Below are 16,035 nucleotides of genomic sequence, written 5' to 3' on the forward strand. Positions count from 1 at the left end.
CTTACAATCTACAATGAGGTGGGGGAGATACAAAGTACAGGTGTGTATTTACAATGATGTATTTACAATGATGGTCCAGCCATCTTCAGGGGGTGGGGGATAGATGGAGATAGTGAAAGGGCTACACACACACACAAATATAAAATGACCTTGATTAGTTAATGTGGTAGGCCGCTCTGAACAAATGTGTTTTGAGGGAGCGCCTAAAACTATGTAAATTGTGAATGGTCCTAATATCTTGGGGTAGAGCATTCCAGAGGATTGGCACAGCACGGGAGAAGTCTTGGAGTCGGGAGTGGGAGGTACGGATTAATGCCGAGGTTAGTCGAAAGTCATTTGCAGAGCGTAGAGGTCGGTTAGGCCGATAGACCGAAATGAGGGAGGAGATGTATGGGGGTGCTGCACTGTGGAGAGCTTTGTGGGTGAGAACAAGAACTGTGAATTGTATCCTGTAATGACTGGCGAAGAGCGGATGCATCTGAGTAACGGTTAGCCAGATGGACAACCCTGGCTGCTGCATTAAGTATGGACTGGAGAGGGGAAAGTCGAGTAAGGGGGAGGCCAATTAATAGAGCATTGCAGTAGTCCAGGCGGGAGTGGATCAGGGCGACAGTGAGGGTTTTTGTTGTCTCCATGGTAAGAAAAGGGCGGATTCTAGAGATGTTCTTTAGGTGTAATCGGCACGACCGGGCAAGAGATTGTATATGGGATGTGAAGGAGAGATCGGAGTCAAACATAACACCCAGACAGCACGCCTGCTGCCGGGGTGTTATTATGGTGCCACCCACGGAGAGGGAAATGTCAGATTTAGGGAGGTTAATAGATAGCGGGAGCAGAAGAAGTTCAGTTTTGGAGAGGTTGAGTTTCAGATAGAGAGCGGACATGATGTTGGAGACTGCGGGCAGACAGTCAGTGGCGTTCTGTAGTACAGCGGGGGTAAGGTCAGGGGAGACGTGTATAGTTGTGTGTCATTAGCATAAAGATGGTATTGAAAGCCAAATCTGCTGATGGTCTGTCCAATTGGGGCTGTGTAGAGGGAGGAGAGAAGGGGGCCAAGGACTGAGCCCTGGGGTACCCCGACAGTGAGAGGAAGAGGAGTTGAAGTGGAGCCAGAGAACAGAACACTAAAGGAGCGGTCAGAAAGACAGGAGGAGAACCAGGAGAGAGCAGTGTCCTTAATGCCTAGTGACTGGAGCCTATAGAGTAGGAGAGGGTGGTCAACAGTGTCAAAAGCTGCAGAAAGGTCGAGAAGAATGAGCAGAGAGTGGTCACCGTTACATTTTGCTGTCAGAAGGTCATTGGTCACCTTGATGAGTGCAGTTTCTGTCGAATGTAGGGGGCGGAAACCGGACTGTGAAGGGTCTAGGAGGGAATGAGTGGACAGGTAACGGGTAAGGCGGGAGTAGATCAGGCGCTCCAAGAGTTTAGAGATGAAGGGGAGATTGGAGACCGGTCTGTAGTTGTTTGTGCAGGATGGGTCGAGGGTGTTTTTTTTTAGTAATGGAGTAATGATAGAGTGTTTGAAGGAGGAGGGGAAAATGCCAGAGGAGAGGGAGAGATTAAAGATTGTGGTTAGGTGAGTTGTGACAACTGGAGAGAGAAACTGGAGGAGGTGTGAGGGAATGGGGTCGGTAGTGCATGTAGTCGGACGAGAAGAGGATAGGAGCTTGGAGACTTCTTTTTCTGTGATGGGATCGAATGTGGAGAGCGAGCCAGGGGAGATGCAGGGAGGGATGGGAGTCATTGCACTTGGTGTTTGAGAGCGGATTTCCTGACGGATATTGTCTATTTTCTCTATAAAGTGGGAGGCCAGGTCATCAGCACAAATGTCTGTGATAGGATCTTGTGCTTTTGGCCTGAGGAGGGAGTGAAAGGTGTTAAAAAGTTTCTTGGGGTTGCTGAATAGTGAGGAGATCAGGGTGGTGTAGTAGGTCTGTTTGGCGAGGTGAAGGGCAGAGTTACAGGTTCTTAACATAAATTTGAAGTGTGTGAAGTCTTCTGGTGTGCGTGTTTTCCTCCATAAGCGTTCAACACTCCTAGAGCATCGCTGGAGAAATCGGGTTTGCGATGTGAGCCAGGGCTGTTTCACTCTGTGTTTGGAGGTTCTCAGGGTGAGGGGAGCTACTTGTTCAAGGGTGCTTCTAAGAGTGTCGTTGTAGTGATGTACAGCCAGATCAGGACATGAAAAAGAAGAGATTGGGGACAATGATGAGTGTAAGGAGTCTGAAAGTGTATGAGGGTTAATGGCATATAGATTTCTGAATGTGTTGTAGGTAGGAGAGTGCTGGGGCGGGGGAGGAATTGTGAGTGCGAAGGATAAAATGTTGTGGTCAGAGAGGGGAAGCAGTGAGTTATCTAGGTAGGAGATTGAACAGAGCCGGACAAAGACCAGGTCCAGGGTGTTACCGTCTTTGTGTGTTTCAGAGGTTGAGAGCTGTGAGAGGCCTAGGGAAGTGGTTAATGATAGAAGCTGGGATGCAGATCTGGAAGTGGGGCTGTTAATGGGGATATTGAAGTCTCCCAGAATAAGGGTTGGAAGTTCTGAGGACATGAAGTGCGGCAGCCGGGCTGAGAAGTGGTCCAGGAAGTGGGTGGGTGAGCCTGGGGTCCGGTATATGACCGCTACTCTGAGGGAGAGGGGACAAAAGAGCCTGATGGTGTGGACCTCAAAAGAAGGGAATGAGAGTGATGGAACTGGGGGGATGACCTGGAACATGCATTGTGGGGACAGGAGTATGCCGACTCCACCACCAGGTCTGTTTGTGGGTCTCGGGGAATGGGAGAATTGTAAGCCACCATAAGAAATGGCAGCGGGGGAGACAGTCTCAGAGTCCTGGATCCAGGTTTCAGTGAGGGCCAACAGATTTAGAGAATTGTTCAGAAAGTAGTTGTGCAGGAAAGGATGCTTGTTACATACAGACTGTGGATTCCAAAGGGCACAATTGAAAGAGAGAGGTGAGGGAGTGCAAGTAATATTAATAAGGTTAGTATGGTTTTGATATGAGGTAGGGTAGCGGTTGAAGTTGGTGGATGGGGGACCGGGGTTGGGAGATATGTCCCCCGAAATCAGTAGGAGTAAGAAGATATAAAGCAAGTAGTTTTTTGAAGTGTATGAAGTTTTTTTGTGCGGTGTGTTTGGGCAAGATGGGCAAGGGACTCTGTCAGCACAGAATGACTGTTCAAACTAATTCTCGCCACTCGGTGCTTCACCACAGGGCCAATTACTTACATACACCTTCCCACCTGCTTGGTTTCCATCTATCTCCACCGTTCTCTGGCCCTATGAAACCAGAGCTGTCAATTAAAGATGAAGGGGTGGAGATCGACGGAAAACAAGTAGGTGGGAAGGTGTATGTAAATGATTGGTTCCGCCAATAAACACTGAGCAGGGGTCTTGGTTTGAACAGTCCTCCTGTGATGACAGTCCCTTATAAAGAGGACCTTTCATAAAATTTTTCATGTTGAGGTGGAAACATGATGTAAAAGTGGTTGCAAAGCGGAATAAAAACGTTTTTGTTTTATTTATTTTGCACCTCTGTTGCGAAGGTATTAGAAAATATTTGGCACCTAATGAGTAGTGTTGAGCATTCCAATACTGCAAATATCGGGTATCGGACGATATTTGCTGTATCGGAATTCCGATACCGAGTTCCGATATTTTTGCGATATCGGAAATCGGAATCGGAAGTGTGCGGTGCGTATGGTTCCCAGGGTCTGGAGGAGAGGAGACTCTCCTTCAGGCCCTGGGATCCATATTCATGTAAAAAATAAATAATAAAAATAAAAAATATTGATATACTCACCCCTCCGGCGGACCCTGGCTCTTAGCGGTGCCTCCGTTCCTAAGAATGCAGGGAGTGAAGGACCTTCGATGACGTCGCGGCTTGTGATTGGTCGCGTGAGCGGTCACATGAGCGGTCACGCGACCAATCACAAGCCGCGACGTCATCGAAGGTCCTTCACTCTGCATTCTTAGGAACGGAGGCAGACGCTTGGACCGGTGAGAGCCGGGGCCGTCGGAGGGGTGAGTATATCAATATTTTTTATTTTTATTCTTTATTTTATACATGAATATGGATCCCAGGGCCTGATATGCATTGGTATCGGGTATCGGCGATATCCGATATTTTTTGGATATCGGCGGATCCAATCCGATACCGATACCTTTGCATATCGGAAGGTATCGCTCAACACTACTAATGAGTTAACTTTAGTTAATACATACTCATAGTATAAAATGTGTTATGGTTCTCAATGGCAAGAGAACATAGCCCAGCAAACATACGAACTAGCTCTTGGAAGGATGGAAACTAAACTGACCATGAACTAAACCTGCCGCACAACTAACAGTAGCCGGGTAGCGTAGCCTGCGTTTTATCCCTAGACGCCCAGCGCCGGCCGGAGGACTAACTAATCCTGGCAGAGGAAAATATAGTCCTGGCTCACCTCTAGAGAAATTTCCCCGAAAGGCAGACAGAGGCCCCCACAAATATTGGCGGTGATTTTAGATGAAATGACAAACGTAGTATGAAAATAGGTTTAGCAAAATTGAGGTCCGCTTACTAGATAGCAGGAAGACAGAAAGGGCACTTTCATGGTAAGCTGAAAACCCTATCAAAATACCATCCTGAAATTACTTTAAGACTCTAGTATTAACTCATAACATCAGAGTGGCAATTTCAGATCACAAGAGCTTTCCAGACACAGAAACGAAACTACAGCTGTGAACTGGAACAAAATACAAAAACAAACAAGGACTAAGTCCAACTTAGCTGGGAGTTGTCTAGCAGCAGGAACATGCACAGAAAGGCTTCTGATTACAATGTTGACCGGCATGGAAGTGACAGAGGAGCAAGGTTAAATAGCGACTCCCACATCCTGATGGAAACAGGTGAACAGAGAGGATGATGCACACCAGTTCAATTCCACCAGTGGCCACCGGGGGAGCCCAAAATCCAATTTCACAACAGTACCCCCCCCCTCAAGGAGGGGGCACCGAACCCTCACCAGAACCACCAGGGCGATCAGGATGAGCCCTATGAAAGGCACGGACCAAATCGGAGGCATGAACATCAGAGGCAGTCACCCAAGAATTATCCTCCTGACCGTATCCCTTCCATTTGACCAGATACTGGAGTTTCCGTCTGGAAACACGGGAGTCCAAGATTTTTTCCACAACGTACTCCAACTCGCCCTCAACCAACACCGGAGCAGGAGGCTCAACGGAAGGCACAACCGGTACCTCATACCTGCGCAATAATGACCGATGAAAAACATTATGAATAGAAAAAGATGCAGGGAGGTCCAAACGGAAGGACACAGGGTTAAGAATCTCCAATATCTTGTACGGGCCGATGAACCGAGGCTTAAACTTGGGAGAAGAAACCCTCATAGGGACAAAACGAGAAGACAACCACACCAAGTCCCCAACACAAAGCCGAGGACCAACCCGACGCCGGCGGTTGGCAAAAAGCTGAGTCTTCTCCTGGGACAACTTCAAATTGTCCACTACCTGCCCCCAAATCCGATGCAACCTCTCCACCACAGCATCCACTCCAGGACAATCCGAAGACTCCACCTGACCAGAAGAAAATCGAGGATGAAACCCCGAATTACAGAAAAAGGGAGACACCAAGGTGGCAGAACTGGCCCGACTATTGAGGGCAAACTCCGCTAAAGGCAAAAAAGCAACCCAATCATCCTGATCTGCAGACACAAAACACCTCAAATATGTCTCCAAGGTCTCATCACGGAGCAATCGGAACTTCTCTGCGACAAAACCGCCCCAGCTCCGATTTCAGAAGCGTCGACCTCAACCTGAAAAGGAAGAGCAACATCAGGCTGACGCAACACAGGGGCGGAAGAAAAGCGGCGCTTAAGCTCCCGAAAGGCCTCCACAGCAGCAGGGGACCAATCAGCAACATCAGCACCCTTCTTAGTCAAATCAGTCAATGGTTTAACAACATCAGAAAAACCAGCAATAAATCGACGATAAAAGTTAGCAAAGCCCAAAAATTTCTGAAGACTCTTAAGAGAAGAGGGTTGCGTCCAATCACAAATAGCCTGAACCTTGACAGGATCCATCTCGATGGAAGAGGGGGAAAAAATATATCCCAAAAAGGAAATCTTTTGAACCCCAAAAACGCACTTAGAACCCTTCACACACAAGGAATTAGACCGCAAAACCTGAAAAACCCTCCTGACCTGCTGGACATGAGAGTCCCAGTCATCCGAAAAAATCAAAATATCATCCAGATACACAATCATAAATTTATCCAAATAATCACGGAAAATGTCATGCATAAAGGACTGAAAGACTGAAGGGGCATTTGAAAGACCAAAAGGCATCACCAAATACTCAAAGTGGCCCTCGGGCGTATTAAATGCGGTTTTCCACTCATCCCCCTGCTTAATTCGCACCAAATTATACGCCCCACGAAGATCTATCTTAGAGAACCACTTGGCCCCCTTTATGCGAGCAAACAAATCAGTCAGCAGTGGCAACGGATATTGATATTTAACCGTGATTTTATTCAAAAGCCGATAATCAATGCACGGCCTCAAAGAGCCATCTTTCTTAGCCACAAAGAAAAAACCGGCTCCTAAGGGAGATGACGAAGGACGAATATGTCCCTTTTCCAAGGACTCCTTTATATATTCTCGCATAGCAGCATGTTCAGGCACAGACAGATTAAATAAACGACCCTTAGGGTATTCACTACCCGGAATCAAATCTATGGCACAATCGCACTCCCGGTGCGGAGGTAATGAACCAAGCTTAGGTTCTTCAAAAACGTCACGATATTCAGTCAAGAATTCAGGAATCTCAGAGGGAATAGATGATAAAATGGAAACCACAGGTACGTCCCCATGCGTCCCCTTACATCCCCAGCTTAACACAGACATAGCTTTCCAGTCAAGGACTGGGTTATGAGATTGCAGCCATGGCAATCCAAGCACCAACACATCATGTAGGTTATACAGCACAAGAAAGCGAATAATCTCCTGGTGATCCGGATTAATCCGCATAGTTACTTGTGTCCAGTATTGTGGTTTATTGCTAGCCAATGGGGTGGAGTCAATCCCCTTCAGGGGTATAGGAGTTTCAAGAGGCTCCAAATCATACCCACAGCGTTTGGCAAAGGACCAATCCATAAGACTCAAAGCGGCACCAGAGTCGACATAGGCATCCGCGGTAATAGATGATAAAGAACAAATCAGGGTCACAGATAGAATAAACTTAGACTGTAAAGTGCCAATTGAAACAGACTTATCAAGCTTCTTAGTACGCTTAGAGCATGCTGATATAACATGAGTTGAATCACCGCAATAGAAGCACAACCCATTTTTTCGTCTAAAATTCTGCCGTTCACTTCTGGACAGAACTCTATCACATTGCATATTCTCTGGCGTCTTCTCAGTAGACACCGCCAAATGGTGCACAGGTTTGCGCTCCCGCAGACGCCTATCGATCTGGATAGCCATTGTCATGGACTCATTCAGACCCGCAGGCACAGGGAACCCCACCATAACATCCTTAATGGCATCAGAGAGACCCTCTCTGAAATTCGCCGCCAGGGCGCACTCATTCCACTGAGTAAGCACAGCCCATTTACGGAATTTCTGGCAGTATATTTCAGCTTCGTCTTGCCCCTGAGATAGGGACATCAAGGCCTTTTCCGCCTGAAGTTCTAACTGAGGTTCCTCATAAAGCAACCCCAAGGCCAGAAAAAATGCATCCACATTGAGCAACGCAGGATCCCCTGGAGCCAACGCAAAAGCCCAATCCTGAGGGTCGCCCCGGAGCAAAGAAATCACAATCCTGACCTGCTGAGCAGGATCTCCAGCAGAGCGAGATTTCAGGGACAAAAACAACTTGCAATTATTTTTGAAATTTTGAAAGCAAGATCTATTCCCCGAGAAAAATTCAGGCAAAGGAATTCTAGGTTCAGATATAGGAACATGAACAACAAAATCTTGTAAGTTTTGAACTTTCGTGGTGAGATTATTCAAACCTGCAGCTAAACTCTGAATATCCATTTTAAACAGGTGAACACAGAGCCATTCCAGGATTAGAAGGAGAGAGAGAGAGAAAGGCTGCAATATAGGCAGACTTGCAAGAGATTCAATTACAAGCACACTCAGAACTGAGAAAAAAAAAAAAAAATCTTCAGCAGACTTCTCTTTTCTCTCCTTTCTCTGTCAATTAATTTAACCCTTTTGGGCCGGTCAAACTGTTATGGTTCTCAATGGCAAGAGAACATAGCCCAGCAAACATACGAACTAGCTCTTGGAAGGATGGAAACTAAACTGACCATGAACTAAACCTGCCGCACAACTAACAGTAGCCGGGTAGCGTAGCCTGCGTTTTATCCCTAGACGCCCAGCGCCGGCCGGAGGACTAACTAATCCTGGCAGAGGAAAATATAGTCCTGGCTCACCTCTAGAGAAATTTCCCCGAAAGGCAGACAGAGGCCCCCACAAATATTGGCGGTGATTTTAGATGAAATGACAAACGTAGTATGAAAATAGGTTTAGCAAAATTGAGGTCCGCTTACTAGATAGCAGGAAGACAGAAAGGGCACTTTCATGGTAAGCTGAAAACCCTATCAAAATACCATCCTGAAATTACTTTAAGACTCTAGTATTAACTCATAACATCAGAGTGGCAATTTCAGATCACAAGAGCTTTCCAGACACAGAAACGAAACTACAGCTGTGAACTGGAACAAAATACAAAAACAAACAAGGACTAAGTCCAACTTAGCTGGGAGTTGTCTAGCAGCAGGAACATGCACAGAAAGGCTTCTGATTACAATGTTGACCGGCATGGAAGTGACAGAGGAGCAAGGTTAAATAGCGACTCCCACATCCTGATGGAAACAGGTGAACAGAGAGGATGATGCACACCAGTTCAATTCCACCAGTGGCCACCGGGGGAGCCCAAAATCCAATTTCACAACAAAAATGACTATATTGTGCAGATACATTTGTATACTCTTGGTCCATTCCAGCAAAGCATTGTGTATCTGATTGTCTCCTTCATTTGTTGTACTGTAGTGTGGACTCCATCCTACAATTCCTATCTTTTTTGGGGGGGATCTCACCAATTTTTACGTCTAAATTCTTTTTGACAATTACAATTTTTTAGAATTTTACATCTAATGTTTGCATCTAAATCTTGCACATATTGAAGCAGCTAATGTCTGTAAAAACAAAGGATGTGGGAAGGGGGGTGTGATGAATTACCCAGAGGTGTGCGGTAATGACTCCCCCCCCCCCCCCCCCACTGTCCTTACTATCAGAAACAGGCCTATCTTCTTGGCAACGATAACAGCTGGCTAAAGTCTTGATCTACAAATGCCAAGTATTACCTGGAGAAGCATATTCCACATTCTTGAGAATACGAGTACAAAAACCCTCACCAATAATTAACAGGCACCAAACATATGACCTGCAAGTTCAAGCAGGATTGTTAAAGTTTGCAAATTACAATATCAAAAATCCCAATTACGACATGTCTGCCATGATGAAATGTGTATTTACCGTAAATCTAAATATCTAATGTCTTGTTAAACAAGCCTCAACATTCCCATCTATGCCAGCGTTCTTAGAGGAAGTCAACGGGATATTCTGCGTCCCGCTATCAGCCTGCTCGCTATATTATATATTAAGGGTAGGGTCACACGCCGCAGAACTGCAGTAGACAAGTTGGGGACTTTTGAATGGCATTTGCAGAAATTCAACCAGAATCTAGAAAGTCAGCCGGGTTTAGTAGAAAGTATTTTTGGTCATTGTGCCTTCCATGCTAACAACGGACGGCACACTGCACAACGGTAGTATGTAAGGGTATAAAAGCGAATTTCCACACTAATGTGGGGTATATGTGATATAAGAAACATCATGCACCATTTTGGTCTGTTTTGTGGTTGGGAATAGTGCAGGTAACGACACCCGGCCGAGCCCTCAGAGCTGCACAGTGACATGAACTTGACTAGCCCAATAATTCAGGTTAGGTCTCAGCAGCCACAAAAGCGTTAAAGCGTCTGGAAGGCGACTACACGTTTCTCATGTATGGTCACCCTTCCTGGTGCCCTTTTTTTGCCATCTGCTGACTGATCGGCTCAGTCTGGCGATCCATTCCTCTTTCTTCAAAGATGGCTGCTGCAACACCAGAAAGACAGGGGAGGCATGGTTTATTCTTACCACTGCATTACCCTGCGCCACTGCTGTGATCATCTTGAAAGCAGGAGAAACAAAACGCAAATCTGAGTAGAAAACGAGGATGGAGGCAAACGGAGGGCACCAATTATGGTGGCAGCACATGAAAAACATAGTCACTTTTTCTGTCCCAGGATGGAGTGTCCCTTTAAATATGCAAACATGTGTAGTCCAGCTCACTTTACTTGGGGTTTTCAATAATTATCAAAACGGAAATTACACTCCTGCCCCTTGTGGCCAAAGACTGCATAACAAGTAGAAGATTTTCCAGCCAATTATTGATTAAAATATTTCAAAAATGTTTATTCCAGACAGCTAAAATTGGCCCTCACCATGAATCCAAGAATGATGTCGTTTTTTTACGCGTTTCAGACTAAAAAAAAGTCCCAAATCATGAATAAAAGATTATGTCCATAATTAAGGACTTTTTTTTTTTAGTCTGAAACACGTAAAAAAACGACTTCACTTTCAGTATGACGTCAGTAATGAAATCATCAGGCCACACTGGTTGTCATTGCAACACAAAGCAGCGGAGAGATGTAGGATTGTAATACTAGAGATTAGGCGAGCAGATGTGTGCTACTTGAACTATGCCATAATATGGAGGAATTTTGGGCCCAAAATTATTATTCCTCCTCCTTTTTATTCATTTTATTAAGTTTTATTAACACGATCCCACCGTAGACACTAAACAGGCGATCCAACTTGCTGATCAGTCGTGTAACAACCTGTTTACACACGCAGATCGCACAGAACCATCTATGATAGATCGTTTAGTGGGCGCAGGTTGCCATTTTTCTCGACAGCACGAGTCCGGTTTGCACAGAACAATGTGCTGACGAGAATGAAGATCTTTTGTGCAGCACAAAAGATCATTTTATCCGACTAAAGAGCACTATGTTCATTTATCCAGCCTGTTAAGATTGCAAGGTTATCGATAAAAGAGCGTATCAAGGAAGACCAGTTCACGACAGTCTGGCGGTGTGAATAGTCCCTTACGCTTTCTGTAGCGTCACCTGCACCATCTCATTCAGATTCTGTAAGTGTAATTCCTATTTCCTACTAAAATGCAGTGGAATCGTCTTCTGAGAGCGATATGCAGCAACTCATAATAGGGACTTGGCAACGTCTACTGCAAAGTATAAAAAGGGTTAAGCTCAAAATGCGTAATTAACTCTACTCCACATGGTATAGGGCAAAACATTAAAGCAGTGGGTGCCGTCCATTGACGCTAGGCACCCATTCACTTATCAATAGAAGCTTTCAGGACTTATTCTCCAATCCTGAGACAACGTTTCCTGCCAGTAACACTAACCCCATTGACAGGCCAAGCCTGATGAGAACTTTTTCAAATCTACCAGGAAAGACCAGGAGACTGGGCGAACATGTTCTAGAAAAATGGATCCAGGGTATTAAATGTGTTCACAAAAGCCCACACAATCCTCAGCCATGCTAATATAAAGATAGGCTTCTCTAGGTATTTACAAAGGAAATGGCTATGTCTAAAATGCGATTATTTACCCATTATTCTTTAACCCTTTCACTGGTCGGAGGGGTCATGCACTCCATTTTTAAAATTGAATTGGCTCAGCCAGTTTACAACTCTCATCATCCTATTTTACTGCAAATCAGGCTTCGCTAAAATCTACTCCAATGGCATTGAATTATTTAGCTATGTATGCGAGAGTAATAATTTGAGCCACTTACCTGATACAGTTATTTTATTCACTTGGTCCATATACTTTAAAAGACATAGACTGAAGGCTGGAGTACAGACATTCCATTTTTAAAATACATATTGCGGTACATTAAAATTCATATAATCCAGAATATATGATAATAATGTCACTTGACTCTAACACACAAGAAATGTATGTGAAGCTAACCCCTCTCTCTAAAGATGGGTTTAGAATGGCAGATTTTAGCCCATAACGGGCACCGAAAAAACCCATACAGCAAGGTTATTAAAGCTCATTTAAAGCCCTTTATATCCACAGATACAAACTGTATGGGGACGACTAATCATTAATATGATCACTTGTTTTCCATACCATCTGATCAGCTGAAAAATTAATGTTTTGATCATTAATCAGCTAATTGCTCCTATATTTACATGGGCCAATGATTGGGAATGATCACTCAGCTGATTATGGGCTTGTGCTAAAGGGAACCTGTCACCAGGTTTTCCCCATATAAAGTAGATCCAGCACCTTCAAGTCCCTTTTTTTTAACAGCATTTTAGTATGTTGTATTTATGCAATTTTAACATACACACAGACGGGGTGATCCGTTCCGATGGGTGTCTCTGGTCTTAATCCTGGCTCTCCTCTTTTCTCTTACGATCACCATCCTACTTCTGTGGTTCATGTGGATGATGAGTCCTACATCATCCACACAGTGTCCTCCATCACACTCCTGCACACTCACTTCTCTCTGCCCTGCCGAGAGCAGAGCACAGCACTGTAATGCGCATGCGCCAGGAAAGGCCAAGAGTGATGATAACCTGTAGGTAAAGCCGGCGTATGCTCACTACAGTGTTTTGTGCTTTCTGTGGCAGGGCAGACAGAAGTACGCCTGCACGGGAGCACGATGGGGACATTGTGTGGATGACGCAGGACGCGTCATCCACACGAAGAATGGAAGGACGACAGTGAGTGAAGGAATGGAGAAGGCGCCGGATCAAGACCAGGATGCTTGTCTTTTTTGTACTTTGAATAGGGAATTAGGGACATACATATGGCATACTAAAATTCTGTAAAAAAGGGCTTAAAGGTGCTGGCACACTTTACATTGGAAAAACCTGGTGACAAGTTCCCTGTAAGTGACATCTTATCCCCACAGTGACCAAGTTGAGGATAAACCCCTGGTGTCTAGGTAAAATCATTACATGTAACACTCAGATTGAGGTGCATGAGGCTATGCAGCCTAACAAATGTTTTATTTCCCCATTTTCAAGGTTTTGTGTCCCTACTGTGCCTCAACCTTTTTGGAGATTCTAAATGTGGCCATGCACTTTAGACTCGTGTCAACCAAACCAAAGGTTTTTGGAAAACCAACCAACCATCTGTTCGATAATAAGTCAAAATGTGCGTGAAAGATGTCAGTGGAAAAAAAAAAAGATCAGGCATCCTGTGTTTCAACAAACCTGCCCCTTTATTTTCAATGGAGATAAGCCGCCAGAGGTGTCAGGGGCAGCCTATTCCGCCTCTCACATGAGAATATATGCACTCTCAGTCGAAGGTGTACAGCCACCTTAAAGGGGTTGTCCGCTCTGGTCTTAAGCTACAAGCCTGGAGTCACTCTAGGTGAGTGCAGATTTGCGAATCCTCACATTGTGCGCACTGCCAGCTGTGAGGATTCTCCGGTACCACTGCCAGGAGTGATTTGCCTACTTCTGATCACATTCTGACTAGACTTGTCTGGCTGTGCTTAGTACACTTGCATTGAGCAAGCCTGAAGTGCACGATGTGAGGATTCACAAGTAATGATGAGCGAGTATACCCGTTGCTCGGGTTTTCCCCGAGCATTCTCAGGTGGTCTCCGAGTATTTCAGCGTGCTCGGAGATTTAGTTTATGTCGATGCAGCTGAATGATTTGCGGCTGCTAGACAGCTTGACAAACAGGTAATCCCCACATGTATTCAAGCTGTCTAGCAGCCGCAAGTCAAGCAGCTGCGTCGACAAACTAAATCCCCGAGCACACCGAAATACTCGGAGATCACCCAAGCATGCTCAGGAAAACCTCAGCAATGAGTATACTCCCTCATCACTATTCACAAGTCTTCAGTCACATAGAGTGACTGCACTCTTGTAGTTTTAGACCGGACAACCCCAGTAAGAGGACATAATGGAGCAGACTTCATGTACTTTAAATACTGTAGCCAACAAATATACCTGGAGATCAAAGAACTTGCTGTATCTTCGGTAGATGACATGCTGCATGGAATCCGACCAGGTTACCTTTATGATATACACCTGTAGAAAGACAGGAGAGATAGAAACTTTTTTATGACATATTTTCCAGCACATGCGACACTAGAGTAACATACATCAGTAACCTGTGAGGAATAACTAGAGACTAAGACACAAATGGAAAAAAGGCATATTTTATGAAATGTAGAAATAGTGAAACATTGGCGACACATTGGGAATACACATATACTTACCTTTTCCTATAGAGGATGGAAAAGTTCAATCTCGTTATTTTAACAGGGAAGAAGAACATAGAAATCTTTTACCCTAAAGATGTATGTACTGTATATTGATCCAATGGTTAAAATTCAATTTACAGTATGTTTACAGCACATATGCGGATCTATTAGTCTCTGGAGATAAAGACTACATATTCCTATATTCACCCACTTCTCATTAACATACAAACAGTAGAAAAGGAAACAAATGGACAAAGTTTTATACAACTGTATGATCTGACTAAAAAAAAGGTTTTATTTGTGGTCTGTTACCATGGAGAGACAGAAGTTTGCATAGATTCCAAATAAACAATAAGGACAAAATAACAAAATAATTTATATTCAAGACCATTTACATACTTTTTAATTTTACTGTAAATGTTTTTTAGAAATTAATATGTTCTAAATTTTCTAACTCTAGCTCTGGGTCTGTATCATTTTAGCAGATTCCTTTTTTTTTCTACAAGTTGGGTTGTAGCAAAAATCATTAGGTGACATTTTCTTAAGATCAGAATGTCTATGAAGAGAGGACAGGAGTAATATGCTCTTAATAAGTTTGTTACACATTTGACCATCTGTGTGCTAGAAAAGGGCCGGTATAGATTTTGTATTAGAATTTACGATATACCAATTTCTCATATAAAATATAGTAAACTTTGTAGCTACTAAAAAAAAATGAAAATAAAAAAGCTAATTTTGGTTCCATATTTTGTACCCAAAGTATGGGACTTTTTAGCCCATGTGTACTACAAGTTCTATTTATCCAAAATGGTTTTGGAAGCAAGAGATGGTAATGCTGTCAGAGGTATGATGAACTGTGTGGAATAATTGCACTTCTACACATGGGTGCATTTGTTGCCCATTTTTTTCCTTCCAAAATTCTTGATGTCAACAGGAATTCACCATCTATCAACGGCTGGGATCCATCTCTGACCACAAATTTATGTTATCGAATGTAGACTACAAAGACAAGAGAGGAAACTGTAACAATATATCAAGTATTCATGGTCACATCCCAATATTAGGAGCACATAGGCAGCTTTATCTGCTAGCAGCTGTTGGAACATATGACCGGCTGGTACCATGCATATGACTAGTAGGTATTTCATGTTCATCTCAAGCAACGTCTGCTGCTGTACAATGACAGATGTCGATATATAAAAAGAAAAGCAAAAAAGTAGCTCCCAGAAAAACACATAAATCAATTAATAACACCACGAAACATGACACAACCAGCTCAACAAGACAGTCGCTATGTAAAAGATACTTCCTGCTGTCACAACAAGTTTTGTCTAAGCGTCAAATGTGACTTCCACTACAGGACAATCTGGCCCCATTTGTACAGCTGCTCAGTGACAACATTAGGGATATTTGGAGCACTGGCCTTCTAGAACATGAATCAATATGATCTAATTAATTTTAAAGTTAATTTACTTAATATCTTATAAAGTGATGGCGTATCGCCTTTATAATCAGTGGGGGTTCGATCGGTTGGACCAGAGAATGAAAGGGGTCAAGTGCCAATATGGTGCTGCTTCTAAGGCTTCATTTCCATGCGTTTGTCATATGAGTGGTGTCAATGCACTTTGACACATTATACTCTATAGAGATATTCACATGACATT

The 16,035-nt window shown here is 44.0% G+C and overlaps 1 protein-coding gene across 3 annotated transcripts in view; it reads right to left on the bottom strand.

Annotated features, from left to right (window-relative positions):
- Nucleotides 1-16,035, bottom strand: part of SH3PXD2A (SH3 and PX domains 2A) — a 337,450-nt gene that overhangs the window by 250,921 nt on the left and 70,494 nt on the right. For all 3 annotated transcript variants that reach the window (XM_077258689.1, XM_077258687.1, XM_077258686.1), the window contains exon 2: nucleotides 14,115-14,195. In XM_077258689.1, coding sequence (XP_077114804.1) covers nucleotides 14,115-14,195 — 81 coding nt within the window. The remainder of the gene's footprint in view (nucleotides 1-14,114; nucleotides 14,196-16,035) is intronic.

Source organism: Ranitomeya variabilis, chromosome 4 (genome assembly GCF_051348905.1).
Source record: "Ranitomeya variabilis isolate aRanVar5 chromosome 4, aRanVar5.hap1, whole genome shotgun sequence".
In the NCBI taxonomy this organism is placed as follows: Eukaryota; Metazoa; Chordata; class Amphibia; order Anura; family Dendrobatidae; genus Ranitomeya; species Ranitomeya variabilis.